At 37.0% G+C, this 23,586-nt stretch overlaps 1 protein-coding gene across 2 annotated transcripts in view; it reads left to right on the top strand.

Annotated features, from left to right (window-relative positions):
- Positions 1 to 23,586, top strand: part of RYK (receptor like tyrosine kinase) — a 105,552-nt gene that overhangs the window by 52,980 nt on the left and 28,986 nt on the right. The window contains exons 4-9 of one of the 2 annotated variants that reach the window (XM_030329669.1): positions 27 to 161; positions 2,308 to 2,361; positions 7,645 to 7,789; positions 11,740 to 11,840; positions 16,112 to 16,237; positions 17,853 to 17,939. In XM_030329669.1, the coding sequence (XP_030185529.1) occupies positions 27 to 161; positions 2,308 to 2,361; positions 7,645 to 7,789; positions 11,740 to 11,840; positions 16,112 to 16,237; positions 17,853 to 17,939 (648 nt within the window). Of the gene's footprint in view, positions 1 to 26; positions 162 to 2,307; positions 2,362 to 7,644; positions 7,790 to 11,739; positions 11,841 to 16,102; positions 16,238 to 17,852; positions 17,940 to 23,586 lie in introns of both variants that reach the window. The other variant, XM_030329668.1, reaches the window with a different exon arrangement.

The following is a 23,586-nucleotide window of genomic DNA, read 5'->3' as shown; positions in this document are numbered from 1 at the left end:
TTTTTTCTTTTTTGTTTTTTAAACAGTGTTTCGGGTCGAGCTTTCCTGTACTGGCAAAGTAGATTCTGAGGTTATGATACTAATGCAGCTCAACTTGACAGTAAATTCTTCAAAAAACTTTACAGTCTTAAATTTTAAACGAAGGAAAATGTGCTACAAAAGTAAGGAATTTATTCGCCAAAGTATGTGTTTTATATAGATGTCAAAAATACATTTTGTCATCTTTTTCTAGATTTGTGACCAAATCTTGATTATAGTAGCAAATGAGAAAAGAAAAAGCACTAACAAATGAAATTCTGAGAAAATTGCCTGATAGCTACCTTGTTGCCAGGAATCTCACTCAGGCCCTGCTTTCTCAAAATCTTTTATCAGAATTGCTAATTCCATTAAGAATGTGAAATAGTATTAAAGAGGTAAAGAAGTCAAGTAATTCTGATAGGGGCCCCTGAGTAACTCAGTGTTAACTGTGTTTGTCTTATAACAATACTATGGCTCAGTTGTCCTGGGGCTGGATATACTTGGCAGGATATTTGGACAAGTTGTTTAACCTAGGTCTCAGTTTTTTCAGTTGTAAAATGGGCATGATAACCTGTTTCAGAAGTTGTTCTTATTTATTTTCTTTTTGGTTAATTGAATCAAACCTAAATCTTAGAATACTGTGTATGGGTACTTAATAAATGTTAATAGCTTTGGGTTTGAATAATCTGGTACTCAAGAAATGACAGTGGCTATGAGAATTCCCATGGGCAATAGATGAAAGAATTTGAGAGTTTTCCTGAAAGATTGTCCAATCCATTCACTTTAAGTTGCACAGAGGTAAAGTGACCTGAATTTGCGCTTTCTTTCACTTAATGTACAGATGGTTACTAAGATGTGGGGTGGGGGGAGGGAACTAAAATAAAGCCCTCTAAAATTGAGTGCCTCGTACTGTGCATTTGTACTATGTTACAAGTGCTTTTACATGCATTGAACCTATTTAGTCCTTGTGACAATTCTAAGCAGTTTCTGTCATTATCTCCATTTTCTGAAGAGGAAACTGAGGCTCAGAGAATCTGACCAACTTGCCAAGGTCAGACAGCTAAGAGGTGCAGCTGCATGCAAACTCGTGCTCTTAGCTCTGTTGTTAAATTGTCTTAACACATTTCCTAATTGAAGTTAGTGCTAAGGGTTAGGAAAATACTTGGGGCCAGCAAGTGAGTTATCATGGCTAATGTCCAGATAGATGCCAATAAAAGAGCTGTACTGCCTTAGAGTGGACATTTTTTAAATGGAAAGTTAGCAGGCACCTTTTATTTTCACTGTTTTGATATATTTTATAGTTCTAGTATATTCGGTTATGTATGTACTTTCACACAATTTTAAAGCCAAAGAGGACTTTAGAGACTAGTTCAACCTAGTCATTATATAATTGATGTGAGGAGACTTGTCCCTGGAGAGGCCACCTAAGTTTGCACAGCCAGTCAGGAGTGTAGAAGCCTGGTTCCTGATGCTTAGGGAGGGTGTTCTGACTGTACCATGGTGCTTCATCTCTTAATATCTAAAGGCAAAATGATGGCCAAATATGATGTGATCAATGGAGCCCACCACTGTTAGTATCCACTGAGGTTAATGGTTAGATGACATTCAGAATGATCTCATACTTTCTCCATTTTCTTTAATGTGTACATGAAAATTAACATTAACAGCATAATTTTCTATTCTGTTTTAACTTAAGTTTAATATAGTGCCACCCTTTTCATTTTGTTGTCATACTTCTGGCTACCCCAGTTATCCAATTTATGACTCTTACTTTAATATGTGATCCTAATGTGTTTGTGTGGTTTTCCACCTACTACATTTAAAAAACTGCAACAGAAAACATATCTGTACTATATCAAATGCTAATGGGTGTTACTGGCAAGAAAATGTTCCTTTTTTATGTGAGAGTGGGGACCGCTGGCTCAGATAAGTTTCATTACTTAAGCATTCCTTAGAGCCTTTATACTCTGCTAATGTGAATTGTGAATCTCCACAGATGATATAATACTTGGCTTTCCCCAAACTTCTTGACCACAGAAATCCTTTTTCATTGAGCATCTATAAACAATACCCATAGACTAATGATTGGTGGTTAGAGTGATGATGATCAGAATAGTAATGTAGGATTTATTATCTTGCAACAAATACCTTGTTAATTAGTTCAGGCAATGTTCTAATAGAACTAAAACTATGTTAGAGAAAAATTCAGAAAGTGTATTTTAAGTATTTAAGGATTTTCATGGAAAAGAAGGAATTTCTAAAAGCATCTTTTATCTTTTTTAAATTCAGAACTTGAAGAAGTAAAAACTTCAGCCCTGGACAAAAACACTAGCAGAACTATTTGTAAGTGTTAATGTATTACCTTTCTCCATCATGAGGAATAAAAACTGCCTGATTGTAAATGTACATGATTGTATGAGGCTTGGAGGCCTAGTAGTGTCCAGTTTGCCAAAAGATACATGAGGCCTTACTATTTATTTCACTGATTGGTATATAGTCAGATGAAACTGTTAGAATAGTGAAATATTTGTGAAGCAAAATTCATACATATTTTATAACAAATGATCTAAAAATTTTTTATAGGCAAGAATTTATATCACATCATTTCAAATGGTAATAATTAAAGTATGAACATGAAAACGTATGTAAGATCCTCATCTCAATAGCAGAAGGTTAGAAAATCTGATTTGTGGCCTGGACCAGTTAACCCTCAGCTAATTTCATCCAGGTGAAAATGCAGCTTAAGGATACTTAAAGATACTTACTTAAACCTGCAGAGCAGAAACTCAAAGTAGATTTTTATTTTGGTAATGGTTGTGTTTAAATGGTATAACTTAGACTTGTTTTTTAGTTTTCTGATGTGGACACATTGAGTCCTATTCTTCCTGAGAGAGTTTTAATAGCACTATCTTAAAAGGATACTAGATTCTCTTCATAAAAGTAAACTTAAAAAAAAAATTGTGGAAGGGAAGAGTTTCAAATATGCAAAAGCTGAGAGAATGCACTGATGAACCTTTGTTCATTTGTGTGACCATTACCCTCCTTCAGTAATGATCAATGTTTTGCCAGTATTGTTCCATTGATTTCCTCCTCCTTTTCTGGATGAGTAAGTGGGTGGGGAGGGTTGGGGTATTTTAAAGCACGATCCAGGCATCATTTCATGTATAAATATTCCAGTATGGATTTCTTTTTAAAAAGGCAATTAAAAAAACAACTCACAAACACCCAGCACCTATTCACTTATATCTGATTTATCACAAACTTAACAAAATTAACAGTAGTTCCTTAATAAATTATTTGGCTAGTTCATGTTCACATTAACCTGATTGTCTCAAAAATATCTTATACTTTCTCCTCCACAGTGGGATCAAATGAGGCCCACACACTGTTTTGTTGACAAATATTTTATATTAATCGGAGATCACCCCTCTCCCCCGTATCACTTTTTTGTTGACAAAATGGAATCACTTATCACATAGAATTTCTCACTTCTTCATCCTTGTGGCATTATTTAACATATTTTTCTTTCTCCTATAAACTGGTATTAGATTTTGTACTTGATTAGATTTAGGGCCAACTCTTGGCAAGAATAGTTCATAGATAGTAGTATGTGCTTCCTGTTTTATCTTTTTCTCACCTCAGGAGGCAAAGAATATCTGGATATCCCAACATACGCCTTTTTTGAAGATAAAATAATATGAAATGTTGTCTACTTTTTTAGAATATTTCATTGGATTTATCTCTGAGAAGAAAGAAAACCATTTTTTAAAATATCACTGCTTCTCAAATTTACTTTGAAAATTCTGGTGACTTTACCCATTTCTTTTATGTTAATAGGATGTTATTTCTAACAAAGAGAATAGAATATTGCATATTCTTGGTCTCTGGCTCTTTTTCTTGATACCTCTCTCCTTCCCTCCCTTTCTATCCATCTATCCAGCATTTTTTGAGGATGTGTGGTACGCCAGGTGGTATGATTGGAGGCAGAGGATCAAACTGTGAGCAAAACAGTCCGTGCCCTCAAGGGCTTATGATGTAGAGGATGAGATGGACAAGGCAGTAAGGCAGTGATACTAACAAGAATGTGGCAAGCTATGGTGCTTTGGGAACCCTGAGGAGGGGCATGTAATCTCTGACGGATTGAGGGACAGCTTCCTGAGAAAGTGGCATCTCATCTGAGACTTGAAGGGTGACCGGGTGGTGGCAAGTGAAATGTCAAAGTGAAGGAATAGGAGCAGTGCATACACAAGCCTGGAATTTGGGGGGTGAACAAGTAGGATACATTCAGGGGACCTGCCCGGCAGAGCAGTGTCTTTCCTCTTCTCTGCCCTGGTGTGTGCTTGGATAGGTACTGCCAACACCAGCCTTGGTGACCTTCCTTTTCTGCCCCTCCCAGGATTGACTAGTCTGTGGCATTCTTCAGGAAAGTCAGGCCTTCGTTCAGCCTGTAGTAAAGTGTAGCTGCTCTAGAAGCCATTTGGTTTCTTTGCTTTAATCTGTTCTGATTTATTGTTTGTTGATTCAAAGCAAAGTTTAAATTTTAGAAAGCAACCTGATTCCCAAGTTTTTCAAAGCTATAGCTTTTATCTTTTGTCCTTACCTATCCCCAGAACTCCACTTGTATTTCTTGTCAGCTTGATATGTCCATGTAGATGTATACTGGGTACTCTTAGTCACAACAAAACTATTGATTTTTTCTCTCTTCCCTCAACTTGCCTTTTTTTTTTTTAATCTTTGTAAAGTTACCATTATCCACCTAATTCTTTAAGCCAAAGTTTTGATTCTTCTCTTTCTTTTTACCCCAGTGTCATTCATAAGCAAGGTCTGTTAACTATACGCCAGTCTATTAATTTATCTTCCATAACACTCTTGCCCACACCACTGCTGTCTCTTTTTTAGACTACTGCAGTAACCTTCTAACTTCTTCCCTTTCCCTGTTGTTGCTCAACACTCATAGCATTCTTTGCACAGCATGCAGTTGGCTTTGTTTTTTTTTCAGCTGTCATAGTGTATATCATTCCTTTGCTTAGTAATGATTTCGTGTCTTATTTAGGATAGAACCCAAATTTCTTAGGTTTTATTCAGTAGAATTATAATGTGAGTGCTCATCATCAAAACTTACTTGATGCTTCACTTACACCAGTTCTGCTTCTATTTCTCTGTCTTCACCTGTCCTCGCTTAGAACGTATGTATCTCTGTCTCCGTGCATCTCTTCCTCAGTTTGCCTGTGTGTAGGTGTGTGTGTGTGTGTGTCGGTCTGTCTGCCTGTCTTTGAGTTACTTCCTCCAGCGCCAAGGCTTGCTTTCTCTTTCCTTCTGTTTTGAATAATAGAAAATTGAATACTGTTTACTGAGTGGGGTCTTGTTATCCTGCTCTTATTTTTAAAAATAAGCATGGCACAAGAACAGACACTCAGATCAATGGAACAGAATACAGAACCCAGAAATGGACCCACAAACGTATGGCCAACTAACCTTTGACAAAGCAGGAAAGAATATCCAATGGAATAAAGATAGTCTCTTCAGCAAGTGGTGCTGGGAAAACTGGACGGCGACATGCAGAAGAATGAACCTGGACCACTTTGTTACACCATACACAAAAATAAACTCAAAATGGATGAAAGACCTAAATGTTAAGACAGGAAGCCATCAAAATCCTCGAGGAGAAAGCAGGCAGAAACCTCTTTGATCTTGACCACAGCAACTTCTTACTCAACACGTCTCCAAAGGCAAGGGAAACAAAATAAAAAATGAACTATTGGGACCTCATCAAAATAAAAAGCTTCTGCACAGCGAAGGAAACAAATCAGCAAAACTAAAAAGCAACTGACAGAATGGGAGAAGATATTTGTGAACGACATATCAGATAAAGGGTTAGTATCCAAAATCTATAAAGGACTTATCAAACTCAACAGCCAAAACCCAAATAATCCAGTGAAGAAATGGGCAAAAGACATGAATAGGCACTTCTCCAGAGAAGACATCCAGATGGCCAACCGACACATGAAAAAATGCTCCACATCACTCATCATCAGGGAACTACATCAAAACCACAATGAGATACCACCTCACACCTGTCAGAATGGTTAACATTAACAACTCAGGCAACAACAGATGTTGGCGAGGATGTGGAGAAAGAGGATCTCTTTTGCATTGTTGGTGGGAATGCAAGCTGGTGCAGCCACTCTGGAAAACAGTATGGAGGTTCCTCAAAAAACTAAAAATAGAACTATCCTATGACCCAGCAGTTGCACTACTAGGCATCTATCCATGGGATACAAGTGTGCTGTTTTGAAGGGACACATGCACCCCCATGTTTATAGCAGCACTGTCAACAATAGCCAAAGTATGGAAAGAGCCCAAATGTCCACCCATGGATGAATGGATAAAGAAGATGTGGTATATATATACAATGGAGTAGTACTCGGCAATCAAAAAGAATGAAATCTTGCCATTTGCAACTACATGGATGGAACTGGAGGGTATTATGCTAAGTGAAATTAGTCAGAGAAAGACAAAAGTCTTATGACTTCACTCATATGAGGACTTTAAGAGACAAAACAGATGAACATAAGGGAAGGGAAACAAAAATAATATAAAAACAGGTGGGGGGGGCAAAACAGAAGAGACTCATAAGTATGGAGAACAAACAGGGTTACAGGAAGGGTTGTGGGAGGGGGATGGGCTAAATGGGTAAGGTGCATTGAGGAATCCACTTCTGAAATCATTGTTTCACTATATGCTTACTAATTTGGATGTAAATTTAAAAAAATAATAAAATAAAAAATAAATAAGCAAAATAATCTGTTACTCTCATAAGAGAAGACCAGAAGTTTGTTTTTTTAAAATGTGTGGGGTCACTGTGTTGTATATTCCTTCTGTGAATCAGTGGTTGGTAACAAAGATGTCTGATCTTTTCCACTCTAGATATCATTGTTGAACAAATATGAATGATCTGTACATCTGTGTTGTCCACTATGGTAACCACTAGCCACATGTGGCTATTTAACTTGAAATTAATTGGAAAAAAAATGTTTTAGTGTTTATTTATTTTTGAGAGATAGGGTGTCAGTGGGAGATGGGCAGAGAGAGAGGGAGACACAGAAACCGAAGCAGGCTTGAACTCATGATGCACGAGATCATGACCTGAGCCAAAGTAGGACGCTTAACCGACTGAGCCACCCAGGCACCCCAAACTTGAGATTAATTTAAATGAAATAAAATTAAAACTTCAGTTCCTCAGTAGTACTAGCTACATTTCAGCGGCTTAATAGCCACAGGCAGCCAGTGGCTACCATATTGGATAACACACTAGAGAACATTTCCATCACTGCAGAAAGTTCTGTTGGACAGCACTGCTACAGATGGTTTATCATATGTCTAGCACTTGTGACTTTTATATTCATTCATGAAAAGTTTTGTTTAAAACCATTTTTAAAAATTCCTTCAATAACATTAAAAAAATTTGAGAACTTCTATCAACACACCATTGGTGACTGATTTTATCAAAGAATGGACACATGAAATGAAAATCTTTCTCACAAAGAACAGGATACTCATTGTGTCACAAAGCAATTGATAATATTTGTTTAGGAAGCTTAATGTGCTTTTTCATTTTTATTTCAGATGATCCTGTACATGCAGCTCCAACCACTTCTACACGTGTGTTTTATATCAGCGTGGGGGTTTGCTGTGCAGTAATATTTCTTGTAGCAATAATATTAGCTGTTTTGCACCTTCATAGTATGAAAAGAATTGAACTGGATGACAGGTATTATACCTATTTTGGGAAAGGAAAAAAATTAAAGCGGTTATCTGCATTTTCATGGGAGCCCACACAGTATGCACAGTGGTGCACAGGGAGAGGAGGGAGGGTGATCAGGTCTTGCCAAAAGAACAACTGTTGTCTTTGTGATTATTTATGTTTCTCTGATTTTATTTAAAAGATATTTTGAAGACAAATTATAGTTTATTAGTTTATGGGTAAGAAGTGGTGAGCACACTTTTATTCCCTTCCCCTTTGACATGACTCTATTCCACTCCTAGTACCTTTTTAAAATAGCCCTGTTTCTTCCGCCTAGTTCATCCCTCCATCATTGTCATTATATCCATCCATCTATCCATCCTTCCATCCATCCATCCAGTAAATTTATTGAGAACCTGCTGTGCTTTAAACCGTTGGTTCTCAACCTGGTTGCACATTATAGTCATGGGTAAGCTTATAAAACATGGGTCCTACTTTCCAGAAATTCTGATGTAATTGGTCTGGGGTGGTGTTAGGGCATCAGTATTTTTCTTAAAGCTTCCTGGATGATTCTAATGTGTAGCCTTGGAGATACACAGGGTTAGATATGCTGGGAATATTAAAAAAAATAATGATATACCTTGTAGCTTCAAGTATTTATTTATCTTTGACAACCTATAATTATAGAAGTTTATAAATCTGGTGATTATGATATGTGTAGTATAGTGCGAGAATAGAAAAGGTACTTGTCCCAGCCTAGGTGGATCAGAGATGACAGGGACGACTTTATAGGTAGGATAGGGTAAGAGGTAAAGATGGAATGATAGGTTTATTTTCCCAGTACACAATTCTTGTTTTTCTCCTCAGTGATTCCCACTTGCTGACTGAAAGACTTCCAACTTCATGACTTGCCTTTCAAAGCCTTTCTTTCGGTGGAGAGGTATTTTCCAAACTTGTTGAACCTTTCTCTTTTTCCCTTACTGTACCCTTACTTATGCTGTAGTCAGATGATTACTTGTTCCACAGTTTTGCCCTATATTTGCCCTTTAGGACTTTAATTCATGCTTTCCTTTTGCCCACAGGGTTCCTAAACCTTGTTCTTTCTTCAGATTTCAATTCCATTGCCATCTCTTACATGAAGTTTTTTCTAAGCTTCCCAACTGCCCATTTCTCTCTCCTCTGTCTCTGTCTCCTGCTTTCTGCTTCTCCCTCTCTGTCTCTCTGTCTTTGGTGGCAGTTATTCTACTTTTTTCTCCAGTAATCATGTTTGTGTACTTGTCTCTGCTGCTAGACTATAAGCTTTTTCCAACTAGGGAGCAATATGTCTTCTTGATTACTGAATCCTCAGGCCTACACAGTGTTATACACACAGTGGGTAAGCATATGTGTGGCATAAACAACCAACACAACTTGGTTGGATTCAGTATCTGCCCCTAAGTACTCTTTGTCCCCTCTGTTTTACTTGCTTTATCTGAGTAGAGAAGGAAGAGGAAGAAGGTAAGAATAGGAAGGGAAATACTTGGGAGATGTGTTTCAGAATAGGTTTTGTGTATATGGTGGTGTTAAAGTTAGCACTGGGGTTTATAGAGGAAGAAATGACATTTGGAAGCCTCTGAGTGGGAAGTAAGGTAACAGGGACATTTAGATAGGACTTTGAGAGGACATACGCACAGTTAAAGGAGTCACTGAGGAACCTGGCATTTAGAAGTCTTGATACACACATTTTCCTTGAATGCTTAACGTGCGTGCTAGGGCTGTGAACACACATAAGCCAGAATTGTGCAAAAACTTACAGATTCAATGGAGCATATACCTCAGCTTGCTAAAATATATATTAAATCAGTTATACTCATGTGTTAGGTGTTCTGGTTCTTTCCTTTTTTGGGCAAAGGTTTCCAGACATTGCCTGAATAAAAGCAACTTACATTATCACTTATTTTCAGAGCATAACCTAGTGGTTAAGAGCCAAACAAAGCATCTCTGAATTCTCGCTGTTCTACTTACTAGCTTGATGGCTAGTAATGTACTCTTTGTAGGCTTTTCAAGAATTCTGAGGTGGTACAAGAGTGCCACCTACTGTTCAGTTACTGGAGAGAAACAAATGACCAGTAAATTGGAGTTTGGCCACTTATTTAACTATGTTGGTTGCAGGTAATAGTTAGGTAATAGTTTCACATATATTATACAACTGGGGCCTCAAAAAACTCCTGGGAGATAGGTTTTCTTAATCCTATTTTATGGGTAAGTAAATTGAAGTCCTTTATTTTCCACTCTTTGGGGATGGTAACATTTCTCTTCCCTCCCCTGGACTTTCAACAACACTGATTTTTAGTCTGATCTTTGAGTAGTACCCAGAACTCCAAAAACAGGTGTCCTGTGGTTCCTTATCATTCTAATATTACTAATAATATTATAATAATAATTTCTAATAATTTGTAAGTGTATGTTTGAGGACAAGGCACTCTCCTAAAAGCTTTCTTTCTTTATTTTTCATATAATCCTTTTAGCAACCTTGTCAGGAGGTAGAATCAAACTCATTCTAAACATGAGGAATTCGAGGCTACAGAACCATTTGTTTGCCTGAGATCATACAGCTCGTAAATGGTGCTGGCAGTTTTGATTTTAAGGTTTATGTTCACTGTACTGCCCCCATACCCAAGGTTTATGGTCTTCATCTCTTCACTGTACTGCCTCATACCCACTACATGTGTAGACTCACAGAGATCAGTTCTTGAGTAGCAACTTTTTAAAAACATTTTTTTAATGTTTTTATTTATTTTTGAGACAGAGAGCATAAGCAGGGGAGGGGCAGAGAGAGAGGGAGACACAGAATCTGAAGCAGGCTCCAGGCTCTGAGCTGTCAGCACAGAGCCCGACGCAGGGTTTGAACTCACAGACCGTGAGATCATGACCTGAGCTGAAGTCGAACGCTTAACCGACTGAGCTGCCCAGGCACCCTGATTGAGTAGCAACTTTTTGTCATTATTTTTTTCAATCACCAGGTTTTGAAAATACAGAGTTATTGTGTGGGGCCTGGTCAGTTCAAAGATATTGCATATTTAGGAAAGTTGGGAGCCTCTGGACCCTGCTGATCCTACAGCTAAGGAAGGCATGAAAAGCCTATCCTGACAGTTTGGTATGACTTCCTGCCATCTGAGTTCACTTTTCATGTTAAATTTCTATCCCTCCCCCGTCTACTACAGAATTCAAGGGCTGAGGTAGTGAAACTGAAATGTGCCCAAGGGTAACCTGGGGTAAGGTTTTTACCCACAGAAAAGACAAAAGCACATACTTAACGAGGGATTAATTTGTAAAATCTTGAGTATAGGGTTAACAGTTACTTGAGCCTGTCCTTTTCTGGATCTCTTATATTATTTAAAGGATATGGTATAATGGAATGCTTCAAATACTAGAAAATTGTAATAAGTTCCAGAAATTCTAAAAAGGTGGGATTGATTTGAACCAGAGATAATACCCCTTAAAAAGCCTTGGGCATATTGGCATATTTGATTTGCTTTTATATTCTTTATTAGGCCATTTGATTTTGGACCACTAGTAAAAGAGGCCTGTCATTCTACTCCTCTTTTTCTTTTTTTTTTTTTAAAGCAATTTAATTGGATGACATGGGCTCTTTTCCTAAGAGATGACCCATAGATCCCTAACATATCATATCTCTGTGTGAGGTTAAGGACTGCTGTCTATGGTGTCTAAGGACTAATACCTGCATTTCTGAATGATTGATAAGATGAACCTGCTTAATGATTGTGAGGATAGAAAGGAAAGAAGAAGTGGCTCTATATTATGAGATTAAAATTTCAATATGGCATGTTTGTGATGGAGATCCATGCATTATTGTGATTGCCATCAGGATTTGAAGCTGGTTATACGGGTTGGATGCGTTTTTGCATACATAGAAAAAGGAGGGTTTTCACTGAAGCTGACTTACCAAATATTTCTCTTTTAAAACTTGTTTGCAGCATCAGTGCCAGCAGTAGTTCCCAAGGGCTGTCTCAGCCATCTACCCAGACGACTCAATATCTGAGAGCTGACACACCCAACAATGCAACTCCTATCACCAGTAAGAGTTAATTTAATTCTAAAGATGATTTACTATTGCTGTCTGTGGTCTGTCTGCCAGTGGTTCCTGTGTGCTTGGTTATTTGTGGGGCATGTGTACCATCCCATGTACATAGTATCTAACATGCGCAGAATTAGGCTTGATCTTCAACTTCTGCTTTCTAGAACATTGAGTGAAACATTCTAAAATTGGAATACTGAAAATATAATTTAAGTTCAGTTGCTAGAATTAATTTTGGGGAGATTTCCATAGGTTAATTACATTAAAAGGGATACTGAATCACTTCTGTAGAAATTCAGAAGAAATATTTTCAGGTAGTTAGATAGAATAAGCCATTGAGCTGTATGAAGATGAGTCTTAGATTTTAATGAATTGTGTGATAATCTGAAGGGCAGTGGTAGGGATTTTACATTGTTTTTTAATCATGATAGAATAACTTCCTATCCTGTAGGATAGCTGCCATTAGAATTGAGAACATGAAATCTGATTTCCCCCCTTTTTTTAGTATATGTGCTGCCGAAGCGAGCACTCCCCCCTTTTTTTAAACAGGATTTTGATAAAAGTTTTTACACTGTAACATGTTGATGTTGGGGGAAAATAATCATTCTTAGAATATAATTTAGACGCAAGGAGGAATGAGTCTCCACACAAATAGAAAACAACATAATCCTCAGGATAAACAGTGGACCATAAATCATGGCTCAACTCAGTAGTGCTATCGATTAATTAGGTCTTATAGGCAGTTAGCTGGTATCTTCCTTGGACTGGCATTTACTATCTGTTCTTCATCCAGTGCCCTGTTGTGGTCTTCCAGTACTGTTTCCCATTAAAAAGAACCAGGATTCTTTGGGGAAATGGAGAATTTCAGGACTAGGTCAGGAATGGGCAAGATAAACCTGGGGCAGGTTGAAATGGGACATTTGAGCATCAAAAAGAATGACTGCAGTGGATGGAAACAATGTGTAAAAATCCTTGAGTTTGTGATGATAGTTATTGAAGAAGTTAATCATTATGAGAAGTAACTAAGGCACCAAAAATCCCTCTTTCTGATGACTGGCTATATGAACTGTATTTCAGAGTAAGCAGATAGTGCTGGTTGATGAGGGAAAATGCTTCTTTACAGAAGAATCCTAGCTAATAAATGTGGAAGGAATGATAGAATTAGAAAATCATCGGGGCGCCTGGGTGGCGCAGTCGGTTAAGCGTCCGACTTCAGCCAGGTCACGATCTCGCGGTCCGTGAGTTCGAGCCCCGCGTCGGGCTCTGGGCTGATGGCTCAGAGCCTGGAGCCTGTTTCCGATTCTGTGTCTCCCTCTCTCTCTACCCCTCCCCCGTTCATGCTCTGTCTCTCTCTGTCCCAAAAATAAATAAACGTTGAAAAAAAAAATTAAAAAAAAAAAAAGAAAATCATAATTACAACCTCTGTTAAAATAATTGATTCAGAAAAAGACCATCAGTGTTAAAACCCTGTGAACAAAGGGAAATGGGATCATTTGAGGGAGCAGACTGTCATGGTGTGACTCCTCTAATGAAACTTTGCATCACGGAAAGTAGGACAACTAGATATTTTGTACTCCCACATGTGATATACCACCCATGGAGTATTTTTTGTCTCCCTTCCCCACTCCTAAGAGGTAACCTGCACCTAATTATGGCTGTGGAACTGATTGGCAGTTTACAAGAAAGACAGGGATCGAAGAACAAGTTAAATGATACTTGAAGAAGCAGATGCTGAACATTCTTCAGGATAACAGAACTGGTTTCTTTAATAAGAGTGGCAAGAAAAAGAAAAGGGGGAAAGAGGGAATGCTCAAGATTAAATGAAATTTTAAAGAAATCATCAGTAGTTACCATCACCGCCAATGAAAGAAAGAATTATATGCTCTTCAGAAAACACAATGATAGATATGAAAGTAGTCCAGACTATTCAGAAGAAATACATCATTGATTTTAATGTTTAAATGTCAAGATTTGCTCAGTAGAGTCAATTCTTGATTGTGGCTATAACCTTAAAGAGATAGAGATTCAATTATTATATGCTAAAAGCGAAATGCTTTTTAAAAGTCACTTGAGGGGCGCCTGGGTGGCTCAGTTGGTTAAGTGTCCGACTTCAGCTCAGGTCATGATCTCACAGTCTGTGAGTTCGAGCCCCACATCAGGCTCTGTGCTGACAGCTCAGAGCCTGGAGCCTGCTTCAGATTCTGTGTCTCCCTCTCTCTCTGACCCTTCCCCGCTCATGCTCTGTCTCTCTCTGTCTCAAAAATAAATAAAAACATTTAAAAAAAAAGTCACTTGAAATTACTTATTAAAAATATTTTTAGTTACTATTGATAAGAAATGTACTTATTTTTGTGGACATTATCTTGAGATAGATGATTCATTTATTATGTAGGGCAAAAACAAACATTTTTTTAAAAATCCAGTGGAAATCCACTTGTATATAAATAAAAGAAAGACAAAGAGAGGAGTAAAAAAAATATTTGGAGACACAATGGCCAAGAATTTTCCAAAATAACAAAACAACAGACCATAGATCTAAGAAACTCTGAGAACTCCAGGTACGATTAAACATATACAAATACAGATACTCACACACCTGTGTGTATCCTGTTCAAACTGCTGATCAGTAGAATCAGGTGAATCAGTAGAATCAGCCTAATCCTTTGGTTACAGAACTCTCCCAAGCCTTTCGTCTAGATCTTGTAGCAACAATTGATGACCATTGTCTAGGTCTTTTATCTCTCCAGGGAGTTTTCTTACCATGTGTTTACCAAAGTGCATAAGTCTTAGAGAAACCATTCCGGTTTCTACTTGCTAACACTGAATCTTCCTTCTATTCTAACATTTTTTTCTTGGAATGAAAATTTTAAGTTATAGCTAGAAATTTTATTTTTGCCAGTAAGAATGAGTGGGAAAATAGCGGAGCTGAAAAACAGATGTATCTCACAATGATACAACTAGGCTGTATAAGCATGAGATTGATTAAATCAACCAGATGTTTTGTTCGAAAAGATAGTCTTTTCATTTGAAAAGTTGTTTTGTTAGGAGATTATATTAGAAAATCTTTTGGGGAAAAAAACAGTCCATAAAGGGGAATAAGTTAAATTCTGTGAGTCAAGGGTGCCTGGGTGGATCAGTCAGTTGAGCATCCAACTCTTATTTTGGCTCAGGTCATGATCCTAGGGTTGTGAGATCGAGCCCCATGTCAAGCCCCACATTCGTGCCGAGCATAGATTCTGCTTAAGATTTTCTCTCTCTCTCCTGCCCCTCTCTACCACTTGTGCTCGCTCTCCCCCCCCCTCTCTCTCTCTCAAGTGAAATAAATAAAAATAAACAAATAAAAAAAGGGGTGCCTAGGGTGCCTCTGTTAAATGTCCAACTCTTAATCTTGGTTCAGGTCATGATCTCAGGGTTTGTGAGATCGAGCCCCACAATGGGCTGTGCACTGACAGCACAAGCCCGCTTGGGATTCTCTCTCCTTTCTGTGCCTCTCCCCCTTCCCTGCACACTATAAACAAACAAATAAATATTCTGTGAGTCAAAGCTTATTTCATTTGGGTGAAAGGCAGTTGAAGTGGTGGTAATGGTAATACTCATTTTAGTGTTTCTTGTCTTAATTATGCATTTTAAGGATTTGGGATAGGTAGAAAGTGTTTCTTTAAAATTCTGTGTGGCCTTGCAGCACCTGGGTGGCTCAGTTGGTTGAGTGTCTCACTGTGATTTCACAGTTCATGGGTTCAAGCCCCACGTCGGGCCCTGTGCTGACAACTCAGAGCCTGGAGCCTGCTTCAGATTCTGTGTCTCCTTGTCTCTCTGCCTCTCCCCCTTTTGTGTGCGTGCACGCACACTTTCTTTCTCAAAAATATATAAACATTGAAGAATAATTTTGTGTGACCTTCATAAGTAATTCTCCCTGTTCATGTGTGTGCCTTTCTCTTTTTTTTTTTATAACGTTTATTTATTTTTTGAGACAGAGCATGAATGGGGGAGGGTCAGAGAGAGAGAGGAAGACACAGGATCTCAAACAGGCTCCAGGCTCTGAGCTGTCAGCACAGAGCCTGATGCGGGGTTCGAACTCACGGACCGTGAGATCCTGACCTGAGCCGAAGTCGGACGCTTAACTGACTGAGCCACCCAGGCGACCCCCATTTTGTGATTCTTACATTTATTCATTCCTGTGACTTGAGTCCTGAGGTTTGAACTGTATTAGTTGACCCTGATGGCACAATAGGGTATTTATATTTCTTGGTCTGGCTTTGTTGGCTCCTCAGGTTATCCTACCTTGCGGATAGAGAAGAACGACCTGAGAAGTGTCACTCTTTTGGAGGCCAAAGCTAAGGTGAAGGATATAGCAATATCCAGGGAGAGGATAACTTTAAAAGATGTACTCCAAGAAGGTATTTATTTTCTTAAAATCGTTTCTCAAGCAAGATTTAATGTTAACACTATAAAATTTTTTTTTATTTCAGATTGTAAGAATTTCATGTCTTTGTGTCTAAGGATAGAAGTATACAATTTATTTCCTTTCTAAAACTGATTTTTATTTTCTCTTTCTTTAGATCTTTAATTTGCCGTAATACAGCTTTGGTGTAATTCTTGATTTTTCAGTACATTAAAGCATTAATGTACTTACCAATGTACTTATGTATTAAATGTATTACGTATTAAGACATAATGTACTTATGTATTAAATATGTATAGAAATATACGTATTTGTATATATTAGCATTTAAATACTACCTTTAAATATATTTTCTGTTCTTGTTTAAAGATGATCACTACCTAGCAAGCCTGTTTCAAATATTCTAAGTAATTTTCTCTGTGACAGATAGTATGGGGATGGAGCAGATGGAACAAGCATGGGCTTTGGAGTCACACCCAACTTCCATCCCCGTCCCATGATTTGTCACCTGTGTGACCTTGGAGAACTCATTTAATGTCTTCCACGTCCAGTTTCCTTTTCTGTAAATTTGCACTGCATTGTCTGCACTTGGACTAGTAGTGAAGATTAGATGAAATGATGTACATTAAATGAACTTACGCATAATAGATGTTTGGTAGATTTTAGTACCCTTCCCTTTCCCACCTGTTGGTCCTTGTTTTCTTTCTTGAATTTTAGGGTATTGATTGAGGAGATGCTGAATGAGGACCAAAATTAATAATAACGTACTTCATTGAGTTGAGTCCCTCAAGTTATTAAAGAGAGAATTACCTTTGCCCCCTTCCACAATCCAGTTTGTAATGTTTTGAATGCATATGAGTCATTCTGAATTCATCTTTGGTTGAGATGCTTATAGGTCAATCACAGCTGAGAGGTTTGAACTGTCCCCAGTGACAAGTAGTAATTAAAAGAAGCAAAAATTTTTGGTCTGTTTTTGAATGTATGAGGGGAGTCCATTGTTCTCTTTTGTTATTGTTCTGAAGCTAAGCTTAGAAACTCATAAATGCCTCTAATGGATACCCCATTACTGAGTTCCAGTGTTCCTGGCTATATCATTAGTTTATTTAGGATGATTCAGAAAGGATTCTCATACACTTAGTTTAAATATGGTATTTCTAAAAGCAAGTTAAAGGGTGCCTGGGTTACTTGGTTAAGTGTCTGACTTTTGGTTTCTGCTCAGGTCATAATCTCATGGTTTGTGAGATAGAGCCCTGTGCTCTCAGCGCGGAGCCTGCTTGGGATTTTCTCTCTCCCTGTCTCTCTGTCCCTCCCTGCTTGTGTGTGTGTGTGTGTGTGTGTGTGTGTGTGTGTGTGTGCGCGTGCGCGCGCTGGCGCACACCCTTTCTCAAAAAATAAATAAACTTAAAAAAAACAAAAGCAAGTTAGAATATTCCATAGTTACAAAGAATTTCTAATAGTCATTAAAAAAACAAAGATTTAGGTGAGAATAATGCTGCTGATCACATATGTCCTTGTTATGTTTAAGTTATATTGTGCCAGGAAGTTTTGTACTTACAGTTTTATGAAGGTTATCATATGATGATCTCATTAATTATTATTTTTCCTTCTAGGTACTTTTGGGCGTATTTTCCATGGGATTTTAGTAGATGAAAAAGATCCAAATAAAGAAAAACAAGCATTTGTAAAAACAGTTAAAGGTAGGGTTTTTTTCCATACTGTTACCAAAATGTTTCCCTAAGGTAGATCATGCCAGTGAGATTCTGTCTCAGATTCTGAGTCTGCACCAGACCTTTAAGTCAGTTCATGTGAGTTTAGCTCATATGAGGCTAACTTTTGAGGATATTTGGCTTGTTTTCATAAGGTATAGAAAAAAAGGTCTAATAATGTAAGATGTTAAACACTTACTGGGTATTACTTGAGCTTGTAGTTAAATTACATCTATTTGACTTCATTGTTGCTATATGTACTATTGTGTTTTTCTTAGGTAAAAGTTGTTTCTTTCCTCTTAAAAACAGTTACTTATTTTTCCTCCTCCCCACTCCCAATACTGCTGTCTACAAAGAATAAAAAACACCCTGTCCCCCCTCCTCCACCCCAGACTCATAGTACCTTACATGAATAGGCTTGTTTATCTTCCTCCCACTTCCCTGCCTTTTTTTTTTTTTTTTTTGCTATTATATGTAATGCTGCAGAAAATATCCATGTGTGTATGTATCCTTCTTGGCTTAGTTTTATAGGTATAGCCATAGTTGACATTGTTGCCCCAAGAGGTATTTGCATTTAAAATTTAGATAGATGTTGTCAGATTGTTTTCTAAAGGGTATATCACACTAGTTAATGTTATCATGAACAGAATATCTATTTTCACATATTCTTTTGGAGCAATATGATGCCTAATTTTTCACTTTATAATTGATATTTGTAAGAGCTTAAATTTTAGTTAAATTTGGTCATTTTAAGAAAAAGAAAAATGTAATTTATAGGGTGTTTAATGTCTGACAGTGTCTGATATGGACTGAGATGACAAGATGTTAATTTTGAAAAAACAAATAATAACATTTTGATGCAGAAATTGAGGAAAAAATTAAATTCCGTTTTATATGTAAGAGGTGACATTTTATGAAGCTTTCAAAGTTAATTTATAAAAACTTATGTTTCTAAATCTACTTAAATGAATTGATGGAAAAGTATGAAGGATTTATGTTGCTTCTAAAAAGTTGTACTAACCTTAAAAATAAGGGTAATTTGATTTCTTTTAATTTAGCAAAATTGCTTGCTTAACACACACTTGCCATTCACGCATTGTTTTCTAAACGGTTTAACTTATTATACTGTTCAGTATATATTTTATCTACCTACCTCTCCTAGCCCCAAAGCATTTTTAAAGGTTAATATTTAAGTTTGGTCCGTTAGGTTTTCTGACTAGGTTTGAAAGATATTTTACATATTACCGTTTATAAATATAGAATTTGAACCCTTAGTTTAATACTGTTGACTTTTGTTACATTTTCCCCAAATTTTAAGGAAACATTCCTCTGTGATTTTAATATTTCTTCTGGAGTTTATAAATCTGTGGTTAGTTTACAACTAGGCTGTCACTAATTTGTTCTGAATGAATCTTGAATTAGCAAAAGAACTTTCTATGTATAATTGGGTTGACTTAGGGTTGGAAAGGAGAAAAAAAGGAAATAATAGTGATAAGAAAACACAATGCAGATTCTGGGACTGTTTCACAAGATAAGATTTCTCCTTCCGGATACACTTGAAATTGTAGTCAATTGGTTGTTTCTACGCCTTAACCACTGTGATTGTAATGTTCCTTCTGAGCTAGATGGAAACAAGAGAAAGCACAGTGAGTCCTTAGCCAAGATATAGTTAGGGTTTGCATGAGAAACAAAGAGGAAGTGCATTGACCACAGTCGTTGGCGCAGAATTGTTAGATAACTCCATATGATTGGGTATCTTGAGATTTATTTTTTTGGAATTTTTTTTTAATTGAAGCTATGAAAATCTGGCAAATTTCTTTCACAAATCCGTATGCTTTATTACTTGCCACACAATTAGAAATGTAGCTTAAAGTGTAAAAAATAACTTTTTAAAAGATTATTGACCTTTACCTTTAGACATAAGCAAGAAATTAGAATTTGGCTTCATAAAAAATTTGTAAATTTGCACAGAGACTTAATAGACATTCCAGTCTATTATTTATGTTGTTTCTAAAAAGTTGTACTAACCTTAAAAATAACAATAATGTTATTATATATGTATATTATATATAAAACACAAGTTGTGTGTGTGTGTGTGTGTGTATAATGTATAAGAAAGAAATTTCCAGAGATTGAAATTAAGAATCTGAATCTCATACAGTGAATATTGTGAAATTGAATTCCATGAAGTAAATTAATTAATTTGAGGTTATTGGTGTTGGGTTCTTATTTTGTTTTATAGTTGCTACTACTTCGCAATTTGGAAATGAGTTTTTTTTAATCATTTGTTCTTCTTGTAACTTGGAATGTAAATATTTTATAGTATTCTTTTCAAATGTGCACATCTTAAAATAGATCTTTCAGTATTTAAAATTAAAAGACTTGGACTAGACTGGGAAGGGAATCCAGGAAAATGGTTTTTTCTTACTAAATGGATAAAATTATTTTTTCTCCAACTCCAACTGTTCTTAGATCATCATCTAGTTCAAGTGTCCCTTGCTTAATAGAGTATGCTTATTAAAGTTAATAATTTGAAGAAAATTAGGCATAAAATAACATGTCCTGAAATTGACTTTTATTTGGATCTTCATGCCAGTTGACAGGAAGGTCACCACTTATTAACTGGGTGCAGATTTCCAAATATTACTAGATTTCAATCTGAAAAAGACCCTAACAGTCCCCAAATCGTCCTGGTCATAATTTGATTAAAATTTATTTAGATTACAGAAAAAGAAATAAAGGCACATTCTGCCATTCCTAGATGATCCTAAATTTTGAGCAGTTTTTAGACAACTAGAGTTTATTCTGGCAGACATCAGTGTGATGCACGTTTTCCAAAGAAGTACCAAGTGTTTCAAGCCCTTGGCTTTTCATCCGCCCATTTTACATTCCTACAAAGGTTTAAACTAAGTGAAGCTGTCTGGAAAAGTGGACACTACTAGCAAGTTGTGGAAGAGGGAGTGATTCCACTAGTTAGTCTTGGAAGAAAATGAAGTTTGTGATTGCTTAGCTTTGACAGGTGCACTTTTAAGGAGTAAATGTGACACATACTCATAGTACTTGACTTCAGTGATCTGGATTTTACTCTTGGTTTGGCATTTTACTATCTAGGGCTGGGATGTGAATCTTGGCTTTGCCAGTCTTTGTATCTTTTTCTCCTTCTTGTTGCGTTGATCAGAAACTTTGCAAGTTACTACTATTTTTACTGTTGACATACAAATTAGTTATTGGTTTCTTTGAAAGTGTTGTTGTTGTTATTATTTTTAGGGAGTGCTAGCAGGGGAGGGGGCAGATGCAGAAAGAGAGAGGGAATCCTAAGCAGGCTCCATGGTCAGCACGGAGCCTGATGCAGGGCTCGATCCTACGACCCTGGGATCACGACCTGAGCTGAAATCAAGAGTTGGACACTCAACCGATTAAGCCACCCAGGTGCCCTTGAAAGTGTTTTTAAAGATACATTGTACTCAGGGTGCCTGGGTGGCTCAGTCGGTTGAGTGTCCGACTTTGGCTCAGGTCATGATCTCATGGCTCTTGAGTTCAAGTCCCGTGTTGGGCTCTGACAGCTCAGAGCCTGGAGCCTGCTTCAGATTCTGTGTCTCCTCTGTCTCTGCCCCTCTTCCACTCGCTCTGTCTCTCTCTCAAAAATAAAAACATTAAAAATAAATAAGTAAATAAAAGGTACACTATACTCATAATTTTGTTTTTGATATCTTACAGGCCAGTTTTTTTTAATTTTATTTTTTATTTTTTAAAATTTACATCCAAATTAGTTAGCATATAGTGCAACAATGATTCCTTAGTGCCCCTTACCCATTTAACCCATCCCCTCTCCCACAACCCCTCCTGTAACCCTCAGTTTGTTCTCCATATTTATGAGTCTCTTCTGTTTTGTTCCCCTCCCTGTTTTTATATTATTTTTATTTCCCTTCCCTTATGTTCATCTGTTTTGTCTCTTAAAGTCCTCATATGAGTGAAGTCATATGATTTTTGTCCTTCTCTGACTAATTTCACTTAACATAATACCCTCCAGTTCCATCCATGTAGTTGCAAATGGCAAGATTTCATTCTTTTTGATTGCTGAGTAATATTCCATTGTATATATACAACACATCTTTATCCATTCATCCATGGGTGGACATTTGGGCTCTTTCCATACTTTGGCTATTGTCGCTAGTGCTGCTATAAACATGGGGGTGCATGTGTCCCTTTGAAGCGGCATACCTGTATCCCTTGGATAAATACCTAGTAGTGCAATTGCTGGGTTGTAGGGTAGTTCTGTTTTTAGTTTTTTGAGGAACCTCCATACTGTTTTCCAGAGTGGCTGCACCAGCTTGCATTCCCATCTTCAGGCTGGTTTTTAAAAAACTGAAACTCATTTCCAATTTTATAATGAAAATATGCCATTCACTTAATGGAAATGTTCTTTTTAAATAGTGGAGAAAATCCTTATTATTAAAGTAGTGGCCCCCGTAAGATAAAGAATGCTTATAGATTTGTGCAGATATTTGCTGACTTAAAATTCCTTTGGAGGCGCAAACTAAAGATACTAGTAAATTGCATTATTGTGTTTTGTGTTTCAAAAACATTGAACTAAAAGCCAATTATAGTTCTGTTACTTTGGACCAAAAACCGTAAGTTCAGATGCTAAAAATAAAATGGAATAATCATACTAGTTTTGGGTATTACATGATAATTACATTTTTTTCTATTAATTTAATATCAGTTCTTTTTGTTTGCTAGCTTTTAACTCAGATAGGTAAGAAGAAAATAAAAGGGCCACAATCTCCCTTCAGAACCCCTGTGGTCATTTTTTTTTATAGTTTTATGTTTCTAAGGTTTGAACATGTAAATTGAAGAGAAAGGTGCAAAATTTAAATTCTCCCATCTCTAAACCTAACCATCATTAACAATTTATTATGATTCTCTTCATGAGTAAGAAAAAAAATGTGTCCAGATGTATCTAATTTTTCAAATAATTTGTTTTTAAAACATAACTGGTCACTCAAACAATTTGTCACCTTGGTTTTAAAATTTAATATATCTTGGAGATCTTCTGTCATACATAGAGACTTAAATCTTATTTTTTAAAAGTAATTGCATAGTATCCCAGTGTGCTAATTTAACTGATTCTCTTTTGATGGGCACTTTGGGTTGTTTTGAATTTTTTGCTATTACAAGTGAATAATATTCTTGTTACATTATATGTAGATGAACTTTTGTGACTATATCTGTAGATTATGCTCTTAATAGTGGGCTGATGATGTAGAGTATATGTATTTTTACACTTTGTTGGGTATTGCTTCCCTCACTTTCCCAAGATGCTATTGATGAACCTGTTTCATCACACTCCTGCCCAAACTGGCAGGTAGCTGATTGTTTTTGTCCCACTCTGACCAAGAAAATGATACCTCTTGGGGCGCCTGGGTGGCTCAGTCGGTTAAGCGTCCGACTTCAGCTCAGGTCACGATCTCGCGGTCCGTGAGTTCGAGCCCCGCGTCGGGCTCTGGGCTGATGGCTGAAAGCCTGGAGCCTGTTTCCGATTCTGTGTCTGCCTCTCTCTCTGCCCCTCCCCCGTTCATGCTCTGTCTCTCTCTGTCTCAAAAATAAATAAACGTTAAAAAAAAAAAAATTAAAAAAA

The sequence above is a fragment of the Lynx canadensis genome, chromosome C2 (assembly GCF_007474595.2).
Source record: "Lynx canadensis isolate LIC74 chromosome C2, mLynCan4.pri.v2, whole genome shotgun sequence".
In the NCBI taxonomy this organism is placed as follows: Eukaryota; Metazoa; Chordata; class Mammalia; order Carnivora; family Felidae; genus Lynx; species Lynx canadensis.
This window is presented reverse-complemented; position numbering and strand designations above follow the sequence as displayed.